General features: G+C 38.7%; 1 protein-coding gene across 2 annotated transcripts in view; it reads right to left on the bottom strand.

The window, feature by feature from the left end:
* Positions 1–239: 239 nt before the first annotated feature.
* The window catches only part of Gria3 (glutamate ionotropic receptor AMPA type subunit 3), a 277,086-nt gene continuing 264,710 nt past the window's right edge, over positions 240–12,615 (bottom strand). The window contains exons 14-16 of one of the 2 annotated variants that reach the window (XM_052171184.1): positions 10,946–11,060; positions 8,080–8,327; positions 241–2,500 (exon numbers count right to left, since the gene is read on the bottom strand). In XM_052171184.1, the coding sequence (XP_052027144.1) occupies positions 8,082–8,327; positions 10,946–11,060 (361 nt within the window). In that variant the 3' untranslated portion in view covers positions 241–2,500; positions 8,080–8,081. Of the gene's footprint in view, positions 2,501–8,079; positions 8,328–10,945; positions 11,061–12,615 lie in introns of both variants that reach the window. The other variant, XM_052171185.1, reaches the window with a different exon arrangement.

The following is a 12,615-nucleotide window of genomic DNA, read 5'->3' as shown; positions in this document are numbered from 1 at the left end:
ATGGAAAATGTGGGAGGAGGGCTCAGTTTGGCTGAGGGGCCTTGAGTCTGAGGCCTGACTGATTTGCAGTTGGCATGGGGAGAGTGATGCAATCTTCTCATAGTGAGGGGGCTGTTAGAGCACTGGCTGAGCTTCAGATGAGAAGTTAATTAGTGAATAATGGCTTCTTGGCATCTGTGTCAAGTATACATCAACCATCTAGTCAAAGTGCCGAGACAGAATGCTTTCTTTACAATTTTATTTACAAAATGTATTAAAACTTTGTACAGTACCTCATGGCAATGAGGTTCGGTAATTATGCCCACACATGCAATTTACACTTTTACGGCCATTAGTTTGCTTGGCAATTTTTCTGTTCATTGAAGTACAGCTTTAACAACAAAAAGAAAAGAATTGGAAAAAAATCCTCAATTGACTACCGCCAAACTCCCATAGCTTGAAGTTAATAGCAGAAATTTGAAGCAATCAACATTTTTTAAAACATGCAAGTTTTTTTTTAAATAACAAACCAATTTACCCGCTTCTTAATCTCAGTAAAGTTTCCTCTCTGAAAAACTGATTTGAGTCAATAAACATACATTTCTCTTTATACAGTGCCTATGAAAATGTTTGTGTATAGGTCAGTTGGTTTGTTTTGTACAAGTTGATATTCACACAGCATTAGCTTCCCACACTGGGACATTATAGCATTCATAAATTGAAAAATCACAGTTTCATGAAAACAAAACAAAACAAAACACAACAGCTTTCTTTTGTGTTCAATACCATTTAAAATCTGACAGGTGAGTTATTTGCTTATGACACACTTTCTGGAATGAAAGTTTATATTACACCTTTCTGGAAATGTTTCAGTGGAACGAGACCTCTTCCTTTCTTTTCTAAAGACGAGAGCAAATATGCAGCGAGTCAACTAAGCATCTAAGGGTCACACTTGGGAAATGAAGGTGGGCTCCTAATTTGTACAGTCTGGAAACTTTCCAATGCACGTTACTGATGAGAGCATACTACTGAACTACGTAAAGCATACGTCGTTATATAGGAGGTAATTAGTGAGCGGAGACTATTTCCTCTGACTGGTCTGATGATGCCAACAGCAGGTTTGCAATTAGTTACTTGAGAGCCCATGGAGCAGTGGGGCGATCTTCGGTGAGTCAGTAGAGAGACTGCTCCAAGCAAGGACCTGGGAGTGATGCTTAGGTCCCTCAGGTTAGCAATAGGTTTAGGAATGCATCTTAGTCTTTGCAAACTAGAAAAGGACACATGCAGTCTGACGGAGAGCCACAGGCAGGCGGTAACAGGCAACAGCTGGTAAAACAGACCTAGCAAGAGTAAAGTTAGATTGAGAACTGTGGTCTGAACCCACTGGCCTGCCTGGCAACACGGGTCCTGTCTCCGTGTTGTACACTTAAAAGGCATACTTAGCAGAGAAAGCAGAGCTAAACACAGTGTTGTTTCTGAGAAAGATATTCCAAACACGTCTGGGAGAATAGGCAGCACTTTCCTCACCTCAATGCTTACTGTCAACTACTCAGCTATTTTGACTTAAAATGCACACTGAAGCAAGAGAAACAGATCTGTGAGCTGTAATTCCAGGCTTCTTGGAAAGCTCCCGGGATCATTTTAGGAAAGCACCAAGAGGTATGCCTGATAGTGCCCTGCCCCCAGCTACGCACAGAAGTCAATTTCAAAAGCTCTATTAATCCCTTCACCTCCACTATGGGGAGTTCTCCAACTTTTTCCCCCACAAAACCATTGCAAGGATTCTGTCACCATTCAGTCTCTTTCCCAAAGCATTTGAATTTTCTTAAGTGTCACATTTACATTTTAAAGATTTACACAATTCAGCAACATCAAAAGGAAATAGGGTGCACAGAACATCACCACCAACAGGAAATACCAAAAACATCTGATCAGCAGATCCTAGAAGAAATGCCAGTCTGCCCGAACACTGGGAGACAGATTTCTTTTCTTTTTCTTTTCTTTCTTTCTTTCTTTTTTTTTTTTTACATCAGGAGGAATTACTTCTTTTAGCTAAGATGGGTCTATTTGCTGAATTAGAATAAATTTGTATGTGTGAGTGTGTATACGTGTGTGTGTGTTTGTGTGTGTGTATGTGTGTGTGTGTGTGTGTTAACGAACATGGTTTTGTATACTGTGCAGTGGTATCAAAGAATGGCTTTTGTTGAATTGATGTTTTTAATAAGATTTTTTTCCACATACTGGAATCTTGCATGTCCACTTTTTGTTGGTTTTATTTTAATTTTTTCAAGCAAAGCAAAAAGATTTCAATGATGGTTTGCATTGTCCCAAGTCTCAGAGTGTTCCATAAGGCACTGAAGGAAAAAAAAAAAACTCAGTTTTTCCTATTGAAAGGTCATTGCACCATCAGCAATATTCGTGTCATCCCGACACCAAGGAGAGTGAAATCTGGCTCAGGATCCTTGAAGCAGCCACGTTTTCAGTGATTTCCTCTCATTGCATGCTTCTGGTGGGAAGGGATCTGCAAAGGCAAGGGGACATTGCAATGTGAATGGACTTTTATTGGGAACCAAGACATATATTAATGGCTCTGTTGACACTGGACAAAAAATGTGACTGCTTTCTTAAACTGCCATTACTGGGGCCATCCTCCACCACCAGTTTGATTGAAAATAGGTCTGGTTAAAATTTTCAACTGGATGCAGATACTTTGTAATAGATTAATTAGGGTAGTTTTCTAACATATGCATGGATTATACTAACATGCAGGAAGTCTAACTCAAGACTTTAATCACTTAGGGTGTAGGTATATTAGAAAGATTTAGTGGCATTTTAATATAGTCAGGACAAATGCACTGCAGCATATATTCTGATTGCAACTGTGACAAGGATTGTTTACCTAGGACAGAGGTTATGCAATGTTCTGGCTTACTGAATTCAAATCCATTTTGACCATGAGGAAAAAAAATATTATTTGTTCTTTGACTGGGGACTGCTCATTTCTCTTAATACCTTCAACCTTAGTGTTTAAAGTCTGAATGTAACACAAGGAGTTTAAAGGGATAGCACATTCTAGAAAACAGGCAAAAGCAGTGATACCCATGAAACAGCTTGACATCGATAGGTGCTTTGCCTTGAAATTAGGCGCCCGACTGAGAGGATGCTGATAATGCCTTCATTTTCATGGCCTAGACTAGATGCATAGGATTCCTTGCCCCTGAGTCTGTAACCTCAAGATCACTTTCTTGTCTCCTGTTGGCTCACACCCTTTCTCAACCACCTTTCTCTGTACACTAATAGAACACTCATGTTTTCTCTTGAGTGAGCCCAGAGTTTAGGTTGAATGCATGACATTATCTACCACTGGTTCTAGAATCAGCATACATATGAGAATGTTAAAGATGTGTGCAAAGAGCCAAAAGATTAACATGAACGTAAGAAAAGCTCTTCTTTGGTACTCCCAAGCCCAGAGTCCCAGAGTCTGTCTCTCTCTCTCTCTCTCCCCCTCTCCCCCTCCCCTCCCTTCCTTCCTCCCTCCCGTCCTCCTTTCCTTCCTTCCTTCCTTCCTTCCTTCCTTCCTTCCTTCCTTCCTTCCTTCCTTCCTTCCTTCCTTCCTTCCTTCCTTCCTTCCTTCTTGCCAATGGGATATTCTTGTCTGGCCTCATAACTCTAAGAAAGTGACCTGACCTCTCAGTGACTATTTCCCGCTTTTAAATGGCAGAAAGGGAAACAGCATCAGTACTCTGATAAAAGCCCTCTGAGGAAAAAGAACTTCACTCCCTCAGTTATTCAAAAATTTGTCCCCATTTGACATAAAATTAGTTTTTGTTCCTTCTTCAAAATCCCTTAAGCAGGAAAAATTCTCCAGCAGGAATGTCTATGCAATCTGGGTCTGATGGCTCACATCTGCTGTGATCCCACTACTCAAGCTGAGACAGGAAGGAGGATAGGTGTGGATTTTAGCTCATTCTGGGTTATAATGTAAGTTCCTGTCTCAACCTCTCACCCACTCAAAGAATACCTACATATAGCCTGCCTAAGGAATGTTGATAACTTGGAAAATACTAGTATTTTATGGGATATAATAGTATAGACTTAGAAGAAAAATGGAACTTTCTCTAATTACAGGCTTGTTGAGGTCTTGCATATGAGATAGATTTCAAAAACTTCCTGATGACTGGGTGGTGGTGGTGCTCGCCTGTAATCCCAGCACTTGGGAGGCAGAGACAGGCAGATTTCTGAGTTCGAGGCCAGCCTGGTCTACAGAGTGAGTTCCAGGACAGCCAGGGCTACACAGCAAAACCCTGTCTCAGAAAAAACAAAACAAAACAAAACAAAACAAAACAAAGCAAAAAAACTTCCTCATGAAGCCAAAGAAGCTAACTGTAGTTTTCACTAGCCTCGAGGAAATTTGAAGATTTCTAAAAACAGTTAAGAATGTTAACCCCAGGGAGAATGAGTTTGGACCACTTGTCAAGGAATGCATGGAGGTGGGGGTTACATCTAATGCCTAGTCAGTAAGTTAAAGAGATATCAAGTTATCAAAAGAACTTCTGCTCCCTAGTCAATGGTAAACAGATCTGAAACTGAGGCATATGTTCTCCTGAGGCCAGTAACCATGGCATAACTACAACCCACAGAAAATGAGATTCTATATCCTTTCTGAGGTGTCTTTTCATTCATTTGACATTTTATTGGATCTTATACTTTTGGGTGATTTAAAAATGAGTCATACTTTATGGTCAATTACTGGTTCTACAAACTCAGAAGGCAAAAATTCAGAGTACCTTTGCACTTGCATGCCCCTGAATAGACCGTGACCACCTATGCCAACACAGAAAACTAGAAACTAGATAATACTCAAGAGATATTGTAGAACTTGTTTGGAAACCAAAGGTGAATGGGGAGGGGGTGCTAAGTCTTATAACCACATGAGCTACATGGGCTGGAAAGTGTCTTTTTTCTTTTTTAATATTTTTATTTTCTATATTCTTTGTTTACATTCCAAATGATTTCCCCTTTCCCAGATCCCCCCTCCCCATATGTCCCATAAACCTTCTACTCTCCATCCCTTCTCCAATCACCTCCCTCCTTTTTCTCTTTCCTTATATTTCCTTCCAATGCTAGATCGATCCTTTCCAGGATCAGGACCCTCTCCATACTTCTTCATGGGAGTCATTTGTTATGAAATTTGTGCCTTGGGTATTCAGGGCTTCTGGGCTAATTAATATCCACTTATCAGAGATTGCATTCCATGTGTATTCTTTTGTGATTGGGTTACCTCACTTAGGATGATATTTGGAAAGTGTCTTTTTTCTTTCTCAGAGACTCTTCTTAAGCTTCTTTATTATCCCAGAAATGACTACTAAGAAACTGGGTTACTGGCCTATAGCCATGTTGGTATTGGTTTCTATTAAAATGCAACTTTATCTCAAGTAACCATACTTTTGTTCCATAATGGTACACTCATGTTGACTAGAGAAAAGCCAGAAAATAGTAGGTTTCTATAGCAAACTAAGTTGTGCAGCTTCCCTATCCAATACAGCCTCCAATTTAAGGCTTCAATGACCTGTTTAAAGGATTGATAACCTAATTAAACTACTCTTTCCTTCTCTTTTTTCCTTCTTCTTTCTGGCCCCCTCTCTCCATTCCTCTCCTTACTCCCCCCCCCTTTTTTTTTTTGCTATTTCACCTTTTCCTTCCTTTTCTTCCTCTGATATTTTCTCTAGAATCTGCTTTAGGATTCACATTGTCATAAGATCATCATGTAATTTGTGATTGAAAAACAGTTTTCTGTGGATTTAACAAGAAACCATGAGGCTATAGAAATTGGGGAGTAGGGCCACAATTATTAGACAGAATATCTGAAGAATAGAATTTGGAGATTCTATTTGGAATTTGGAACAGATTGTGACCCCTCATCTGTTATAAATTTTTTTCTCAAGAAACTAGGCCTATGTATACATATACAAATGTATATGTATGTGTATGCATATGTGTATGAGTATGTGTATGTGTATATGTACACTGTGTATATGTACACTATGTATATATATATATATATATATATATATATATATATATATTAGTTTGTATGGAATGGAGTGCATAAAAAGTAGGGCATGGAAGGTCTATAAACTTTTTAACAACATATATTAATTATTTTTGGTACATGTTTTGCCTGTGTGAATGTAAGTGCACCATGTATATGCAGTGCTCATGGATGTAGAAGAGGGCATTGGCTCCCCTGAAACTGGAGTTATAGATGGTTGTGAGCTGCCATGTGGGTGCTGGGAACTGAATGCTGCCGGTCCTCTGCAACAAGTGCTCTAAACTATTGAGTCATCTGATGGCCTGCATGGACAGCTGTGTCGTCATGAACTAATCATCTCTTGTCAAATTGACAAAATCTAACTAAGGTTTCAAATTTCCCGAAGACTACCAGTCTCTAGATGGAGAAGTGGGGAGGAGCTAGGTCTGGTTTAGTAAAGAGGAAGAGAGGTTGCACTTTACACTTGAATCTGCTACTACCTAGTTGGACAAGCCTTGGACAAGCTACTTAGTGTGACTGTGTTTTAGGTACCAGAGGGAAAATACTGCCTGATTGAGTTTATTACAACCCAGGGAATAGATGTGGAAGAACACGGAAAACTGCTATATATTCTAAAGATGTATTAAATAGTTGGACTTCAACTCCTTGGGGTTTGCAGTAATTATGCTAGATTGAAATCGTTCCTGTACTGTCCTATGGAAAACGTAAATAATGTGCCCCCAACTGAATTATATCATCAACTCAAAGCACTAGCATATGAGAACATTAAATGATTGCATGCTAATAGTGCTAATGACAGATGAACTTATGGGTTGAACATTCAATAGTGGAAACAATTTGTTAACAGGTTAGTTTATTGTACAGAGTGTGTAGTAGCCAAAGGCTGCAATCTACAGGACAACAGGACAACGAGCAACTTCATCAAATAAGATCATGCTTTCCATAGTAATAGCAAATGAATTATTTGGATAAAATGTTTAAAAATTGACTAAATTTAGATTTGTTAGGTTATATATGAGAAGGTCAACATACAGAAATTGGAATACATTGACATTTACTGATGGGTTAAAGTTAGCCATCTAAAATAAGGTATAGGAAGTTGCTAATTGTTCTGTTCTACTTTTAATAGGCATGTCAGTAAGGCAAATGTACTTGGAAGGCGGTAAGACTATCCTTTTACATACTTGTAGAATGGAAACATTATTCTAATCCATGCTTGCCTTTAAATTTAAATGCATTATTGGTAGTCAGGTTTTCCTAAGTATTAATTTTGATTTGGTCAGCAGCAAGTAACCTAGACCCTTACTTACCTGAGTACCATCAGTTCCAAGGAAGGGATAACAAAGGGACTCAAAATTAAGAAATTTGTTTCATACTTTCACTGCTTAATTAAAAGAACCACTTCATGGAAGGACTTCCCTATATGAGGTGGCAGGACCTTGCTTCTTTTTCCTAGTTTAAACCTAATTTCAGACTATCTGATTTCTCTAGAATTATACTGTCTAATATGGTAGCCATGGGCTCATGTGTCTACTAAATATTTGGCATGTTGCTAGTATCACTTGGGTATTTGCTAAGTATAAAGCACCCCAAATTTCAAAGATTATAAATAAAAGAACGTAAATTATCTTATTCATTTTCAATATTATTGTCTAATGGACAAATTGAAATGATATCTTGGGTATCTTGACCTCAGTGAAATACATGATTAAGATTAACTTCATTTGTTTTACTTTTAACACTGTAACTACTATAACAGTTAAATGTTATTCATGTGGGTAACAACATGTTACACACATATATTTGTATTGTTCAGTACTATTTAAGAATGTTTTTTTCCTTTCATGTCACAGACCATAACTTAATTCCAGTTATTCTTTTAGAAAAGCACCAACCACTGACATGAGAACACAATCATTGTTTAAAGATAACTAACTAGGAGCAGAGACAATGCTAGAAACCAACCAAAGAAACAGGAAAGAATAACAACAAAAAAGGTTAACACACACAAACGTAAGGCTGATTAGTTTACTAGACCTTAACCGTACCCCTAGATCTTAACACTTTCTGTTCCATACACGTTGTAGCCTTCTCTGTATGTAGCGTAATTCTGAGTGTTGGTGGCAGGAGCAGGCTTAAAGTTTTGGGTGTTCTTTGTGAGTTTCATGCGTTTGGACTCTGCCCGTGATTTGTAACAGAATTCTATCAAAGCCACCATCATGGCCAGCCCCAGACCTCCGACAAGTATATAGAACACGCCTGCCACATTGCTCAGGCTTAGAGCACTGGTCTTGTCCTAAGAAAAATGAACAAGGCGATTAGTTCTTGAGGAAAACAAAGGCAAGAGGACATCATAACATATCACAACAGCATAGGGCAATTCTAAGTTGTAAAAGTAACTAAACATTTGTGTAAGTGTTAGGACTCAACTCTGGAAACTGGCTGAGGTTTCGCAATGACCAGCAAGATGGTAGATTGTGCTTCTGTTGACTGTTTTGAATCTCACACCTCAGCGTCCTTTTTTCCCCCATTCTTTTAAACATTCTCCAAATGTTCAATAGTATTCAGCCACCAAAATAAGATACTATTTGTCCAGGGGAACAAAAGAGTGAACAGAAGCAGAATATATCCCTCTGCCAGTCCGAACACACACCATTTTCCAGAGTTGAGCTGTGGCAGAATCTCTATAAATGGACCATATATTTTTCATTTGGGAACTGAAGCACTCTTTCCCCTCTCTGCCCCACAATACCCCTTCTCCCTTGATTTCCCTGTGACAAACTTTCTTAATAATTCATCTTTAACATACTAGGTGAGGTTCCTTATATTCTTGGGTGGGGATTTACTTTTGGGGGGGTTGTGTAAAAAGAGTTAACTCTTCTTTCCTCTCAGTGACTGATAAATTGCCCCCATGGAGTATTGGTTGCTAAGCTCAAAATCAGGGCAGCAAGTCTTCATGCTGCTAGAACAAGAGAATACAAAGACTTGGCTCCACTCCATCTTCCTGAAAGTTTAAGGAAGCATCAGGAGGGTCCATTGTGCCCCAGATTGGCTCCACACAAATCAGAAAGATTTTCTAGACCGTTGAAGAAAAAAAAAAAAAGAGGCAAAAACCAAAATCAAAAACAAAAAACAAAACACACACAAAAAAAAAACGCAAGCCAAAAAAAAAGTGTTCAGCTTTTTTCAAAGTTTTACTCCAGGGAATATAGGACTAATTAAAAAATGCTATACCTATCTGCTTTCTATTTAAGATGGAAGAAAAATTGAGGAAGGCGGTCAGTGACTTTCAGGTCAAACAGCAAACCTGGCTAAGCTATCTGCCTGCATGAAAAAGCAAAAACTGAACTGCTGAACAATGGAAAGAAAAAAATTGGTGTCTTGAGCCCTACCTTGAGGTAGGATACACCAAGGGCCAGGAGTCTTTCTTTGGAAAAAAAATAAAATAGCATTTTGTAGTCTTTTTAGAGGGAATGTAACCATTTTGCTGCTGAAAGGAATTGAAGAGAAGCCCCAAGTTTTTAAGCCTGTGAATTTTGATCATCTTAGTTAAATAGCGACACGGTGGAAAGATGATGGCCATTGCTGACCATTTGTATGATGGTTCAGCTAGTTCTGATATATTTAAATGGCCACATTCCATTTTTCTGATTCTATTTTCATAGGAGCCAACCCTATACCTATAATAAAAAGGCCAACTTGAATTGTATTTAGGGAGGGATGTGTGTTGAGGTGCCCCATGTCCATGATAGTCTTACATATAGTCAGTTTTCTAGAATGAATGACAGGTAGGTGACAGTAAGAACTTCTTTCACTTATTGGACAGTGGCCATTTCAGGTAGCCTACTAGGTTATATGCAAGGGTAGTCCATAGTCAATCAATATATGGGCCAATTTCTAGAACCCTCCTTCTGCCACCATATATGTATATATGCATGGCACCGAATGGGGCAAAAGGTCCTTTATCATAACCTGTGTGATTTGTAGCAGCATCAGAAGTTTTAAGTTCCATGTGTTGAAGTTTTACCAAATTCCCTGATAAGGGATGGAGAAACCCAGTAGCAAAATGGTTCATTGCATGGAGAAAATGAGTGGCGTTTCATGAAATGAATTAACTGATACCACAATATTAGTTTAGAAAAAGGAAAAGGCAAAATTTTGAAACTAAAAAGAACTTTCTTAGGGGAGCAAAGGGGAGGCGGGAAGGAGGCAGGGAAGAGTGTTTCATGCTTATCAATGTGATGTTAATCCTGACAATGTGTACCCTTAAGGAGCATGCGACTAAATTTTCAAAGTATTACATATAGAGATTCAAATGACACCTTTATAAGAGAAAAGTGTGACAGACTTAATGAGATTTGAGATCCAAACAGATGCTGAATTTAAATGACAGCAGCTGGGAGGGAGCTAATCATTCTGCTTACAGAGACTAGTCTTTGTTGTTTGTTTGTTTTCTGATGGCAAAGACATAATATATTAATAACCAATGGTATTTACAACTACAGTCTCTGACACTGCAAGAGATTAAGACAAAGTACTGTCACAACTGGATCTTATATATATATATTTTTTTTTTGAGTTGAGGTTGGTTGTTATATATTTTTCTCTTTGAACTTTAGAAATGTGAACTACAGTAAAACCCCTTTATAACACAGCTCATTCTTTTACAGCATTGGAAATGCATCGAGCCAGATTGAGTCCCTAAGCATAATGGATCTCTATCACAGTGGGTTGATGTCCCATGACAGGCGTGTGAGGCTGCCTTTTGCCTTATTCCTATAGTGCTGGTGTTATGAAGGGGTCCCACTGTGGCAGGGTGTGTGTGTCGGGAAGGAAAGCCGTTTGGGGATAGAAAATAAACAGTGGGTCAAAATGTGATTGCTAATCAGTACAAAAAGACCTTCAGCGACTGACCTTACTCCCGGAGTCCTTGGCTCCACATTCCCCCTTATCGTACCACCATTTGTTTTTCAGCTTGTCTAAGATGCCTTGTTCACTGAGTTTCAATACTGCAAGGTTTACAGGCGTTCTTCACGTGGGAAATAACATAAATAACATTATATTATGTTATTTTATGTTATTCAAGCTTCAAACTACTTTAAAACTATAGAAAGCGATAAAGCAGGGGGCCCTGGCCACAGAGTAATTTTAGACACTGCAGGCAACCTGAGCATTACCTTATAAAAAGTTAACACTACAGCAACGCTATATTTACCAGGGCCTGCCCATATCGCTTTGAGTAATCGGCACACACTGTTAAATAATGAGGATAGAAAAAAAGGCACTCCTCAGATAGGCTGTGTGTAGTGAGGAGGGTTTCCCCTCAAGTGACACTGGTCGGCGGCAGCTTGCAGTAACTTTGTGACAGAGGCGTGTTAGGTTTGATCTAACCGGGTGTCTTGTTGTACTTCCAGACAGAAAGCGAGTTATGGGTGTGGGAAGGGGTTGGGGGGGGATGGGGCCAGCAAAGGAAACATTTGTATTATTGTGGACCAAGACAAATGGATGAATCTGAACAGAAAACAGCTCCTGTATAAACAGCATGCCTTTGGATTAATTGTTCCCTATTACACAAATCTGTTGCCCAACTGAAAATGATCACCAGAAATACTGAACTATACACATATTCTCATGCGACAGTCATACATTTTAATTCCTATGCACACACTACTCTTCACATTAAAAGTTCAATGTAGACCTTGACAGTTTTGATGAGGAGCATTTTCAACAGCAGAAAAACAGGCCTATGTTTCTGAGTTGCTGATGGCATCTCTATCTGATGTGTCTGCAATCAAGTCAGATGCTCAGAAAGTGGATCAAAGTTTTTTGAAGTAGAATGTTAGTACAGCATTGTGTAAAATGGAGAACTAATATTGCCATTGTTGAGTAGGACTGTAGAAGAATAGTTTGGTAAAATAAAAACTCTTTAAGTGAGTGACTAAAACATCTTCAGGAGGCTATGCCACTATTTGCTTTTTTGTTATCTATTACTTAATATGTAGTGATTATATTTGGAACTGTTGGGCACAATGTGTGAAATCCTACTGGTCCTAAGACAAAGATTTTTGTCTTTGAGAGAATTCTTTAGTTAACAGATAGAAATAGTGACCACTGTCCTCTCTTCTTCTGATAGCTACTGAATTTGAAACAAAGTCTCTTTAATAATTTTGGGTAAAAATGTATCAACTGGGTGACCTAACTTTATGATGAGGCACTAAACTGTGCTTACTTTCAGTATTGCCAGTGTGTTGGTCTAGTGCTACTGGCTTTAAAGGAGGAAGTCACACAAATTTATGTAACTATGGACATGCTATATAACATCTCAGCTTATTTTAGATAAGTTGGACCTGTTAACATATCTGCTATAATCACAACGATCTGACCTCTGTCATACCAGTTCCCAAAACACTTCTTTCTTTTGCCGTTTGCAGTTGAGGGCAAAGGGACCATTTTAGTTTGAGATGTTCTGAGATATGTATCATCATTTAAAAATAAATATACAATTTCAGGGTACTTGGGATTTGAAAAGCTGTAAACCTTTAGTAGCAAGGAGGTGACACTCTCATTAGTGTAGGACATAACAT

This window comes from Apodemus sylvaticus, chromosome X (assembly GCF_947179515.1).
Source record: "Apodemus sylvaticus chromosome X, mApoSyl1.1, whole genome shotgun sequence".
NCBI classification, from domain to species: domain Eukaryota; kingdom Metazoa; phylum Chordata; class Mammalia; order Rodentia; family Muridae; genus Apodemus; species Apodemus sylvaticus.
Note: the sequence above shows the minus strand (reverse complement) of the source record. Positions and strands in the feature narration are given on the sequence as shown.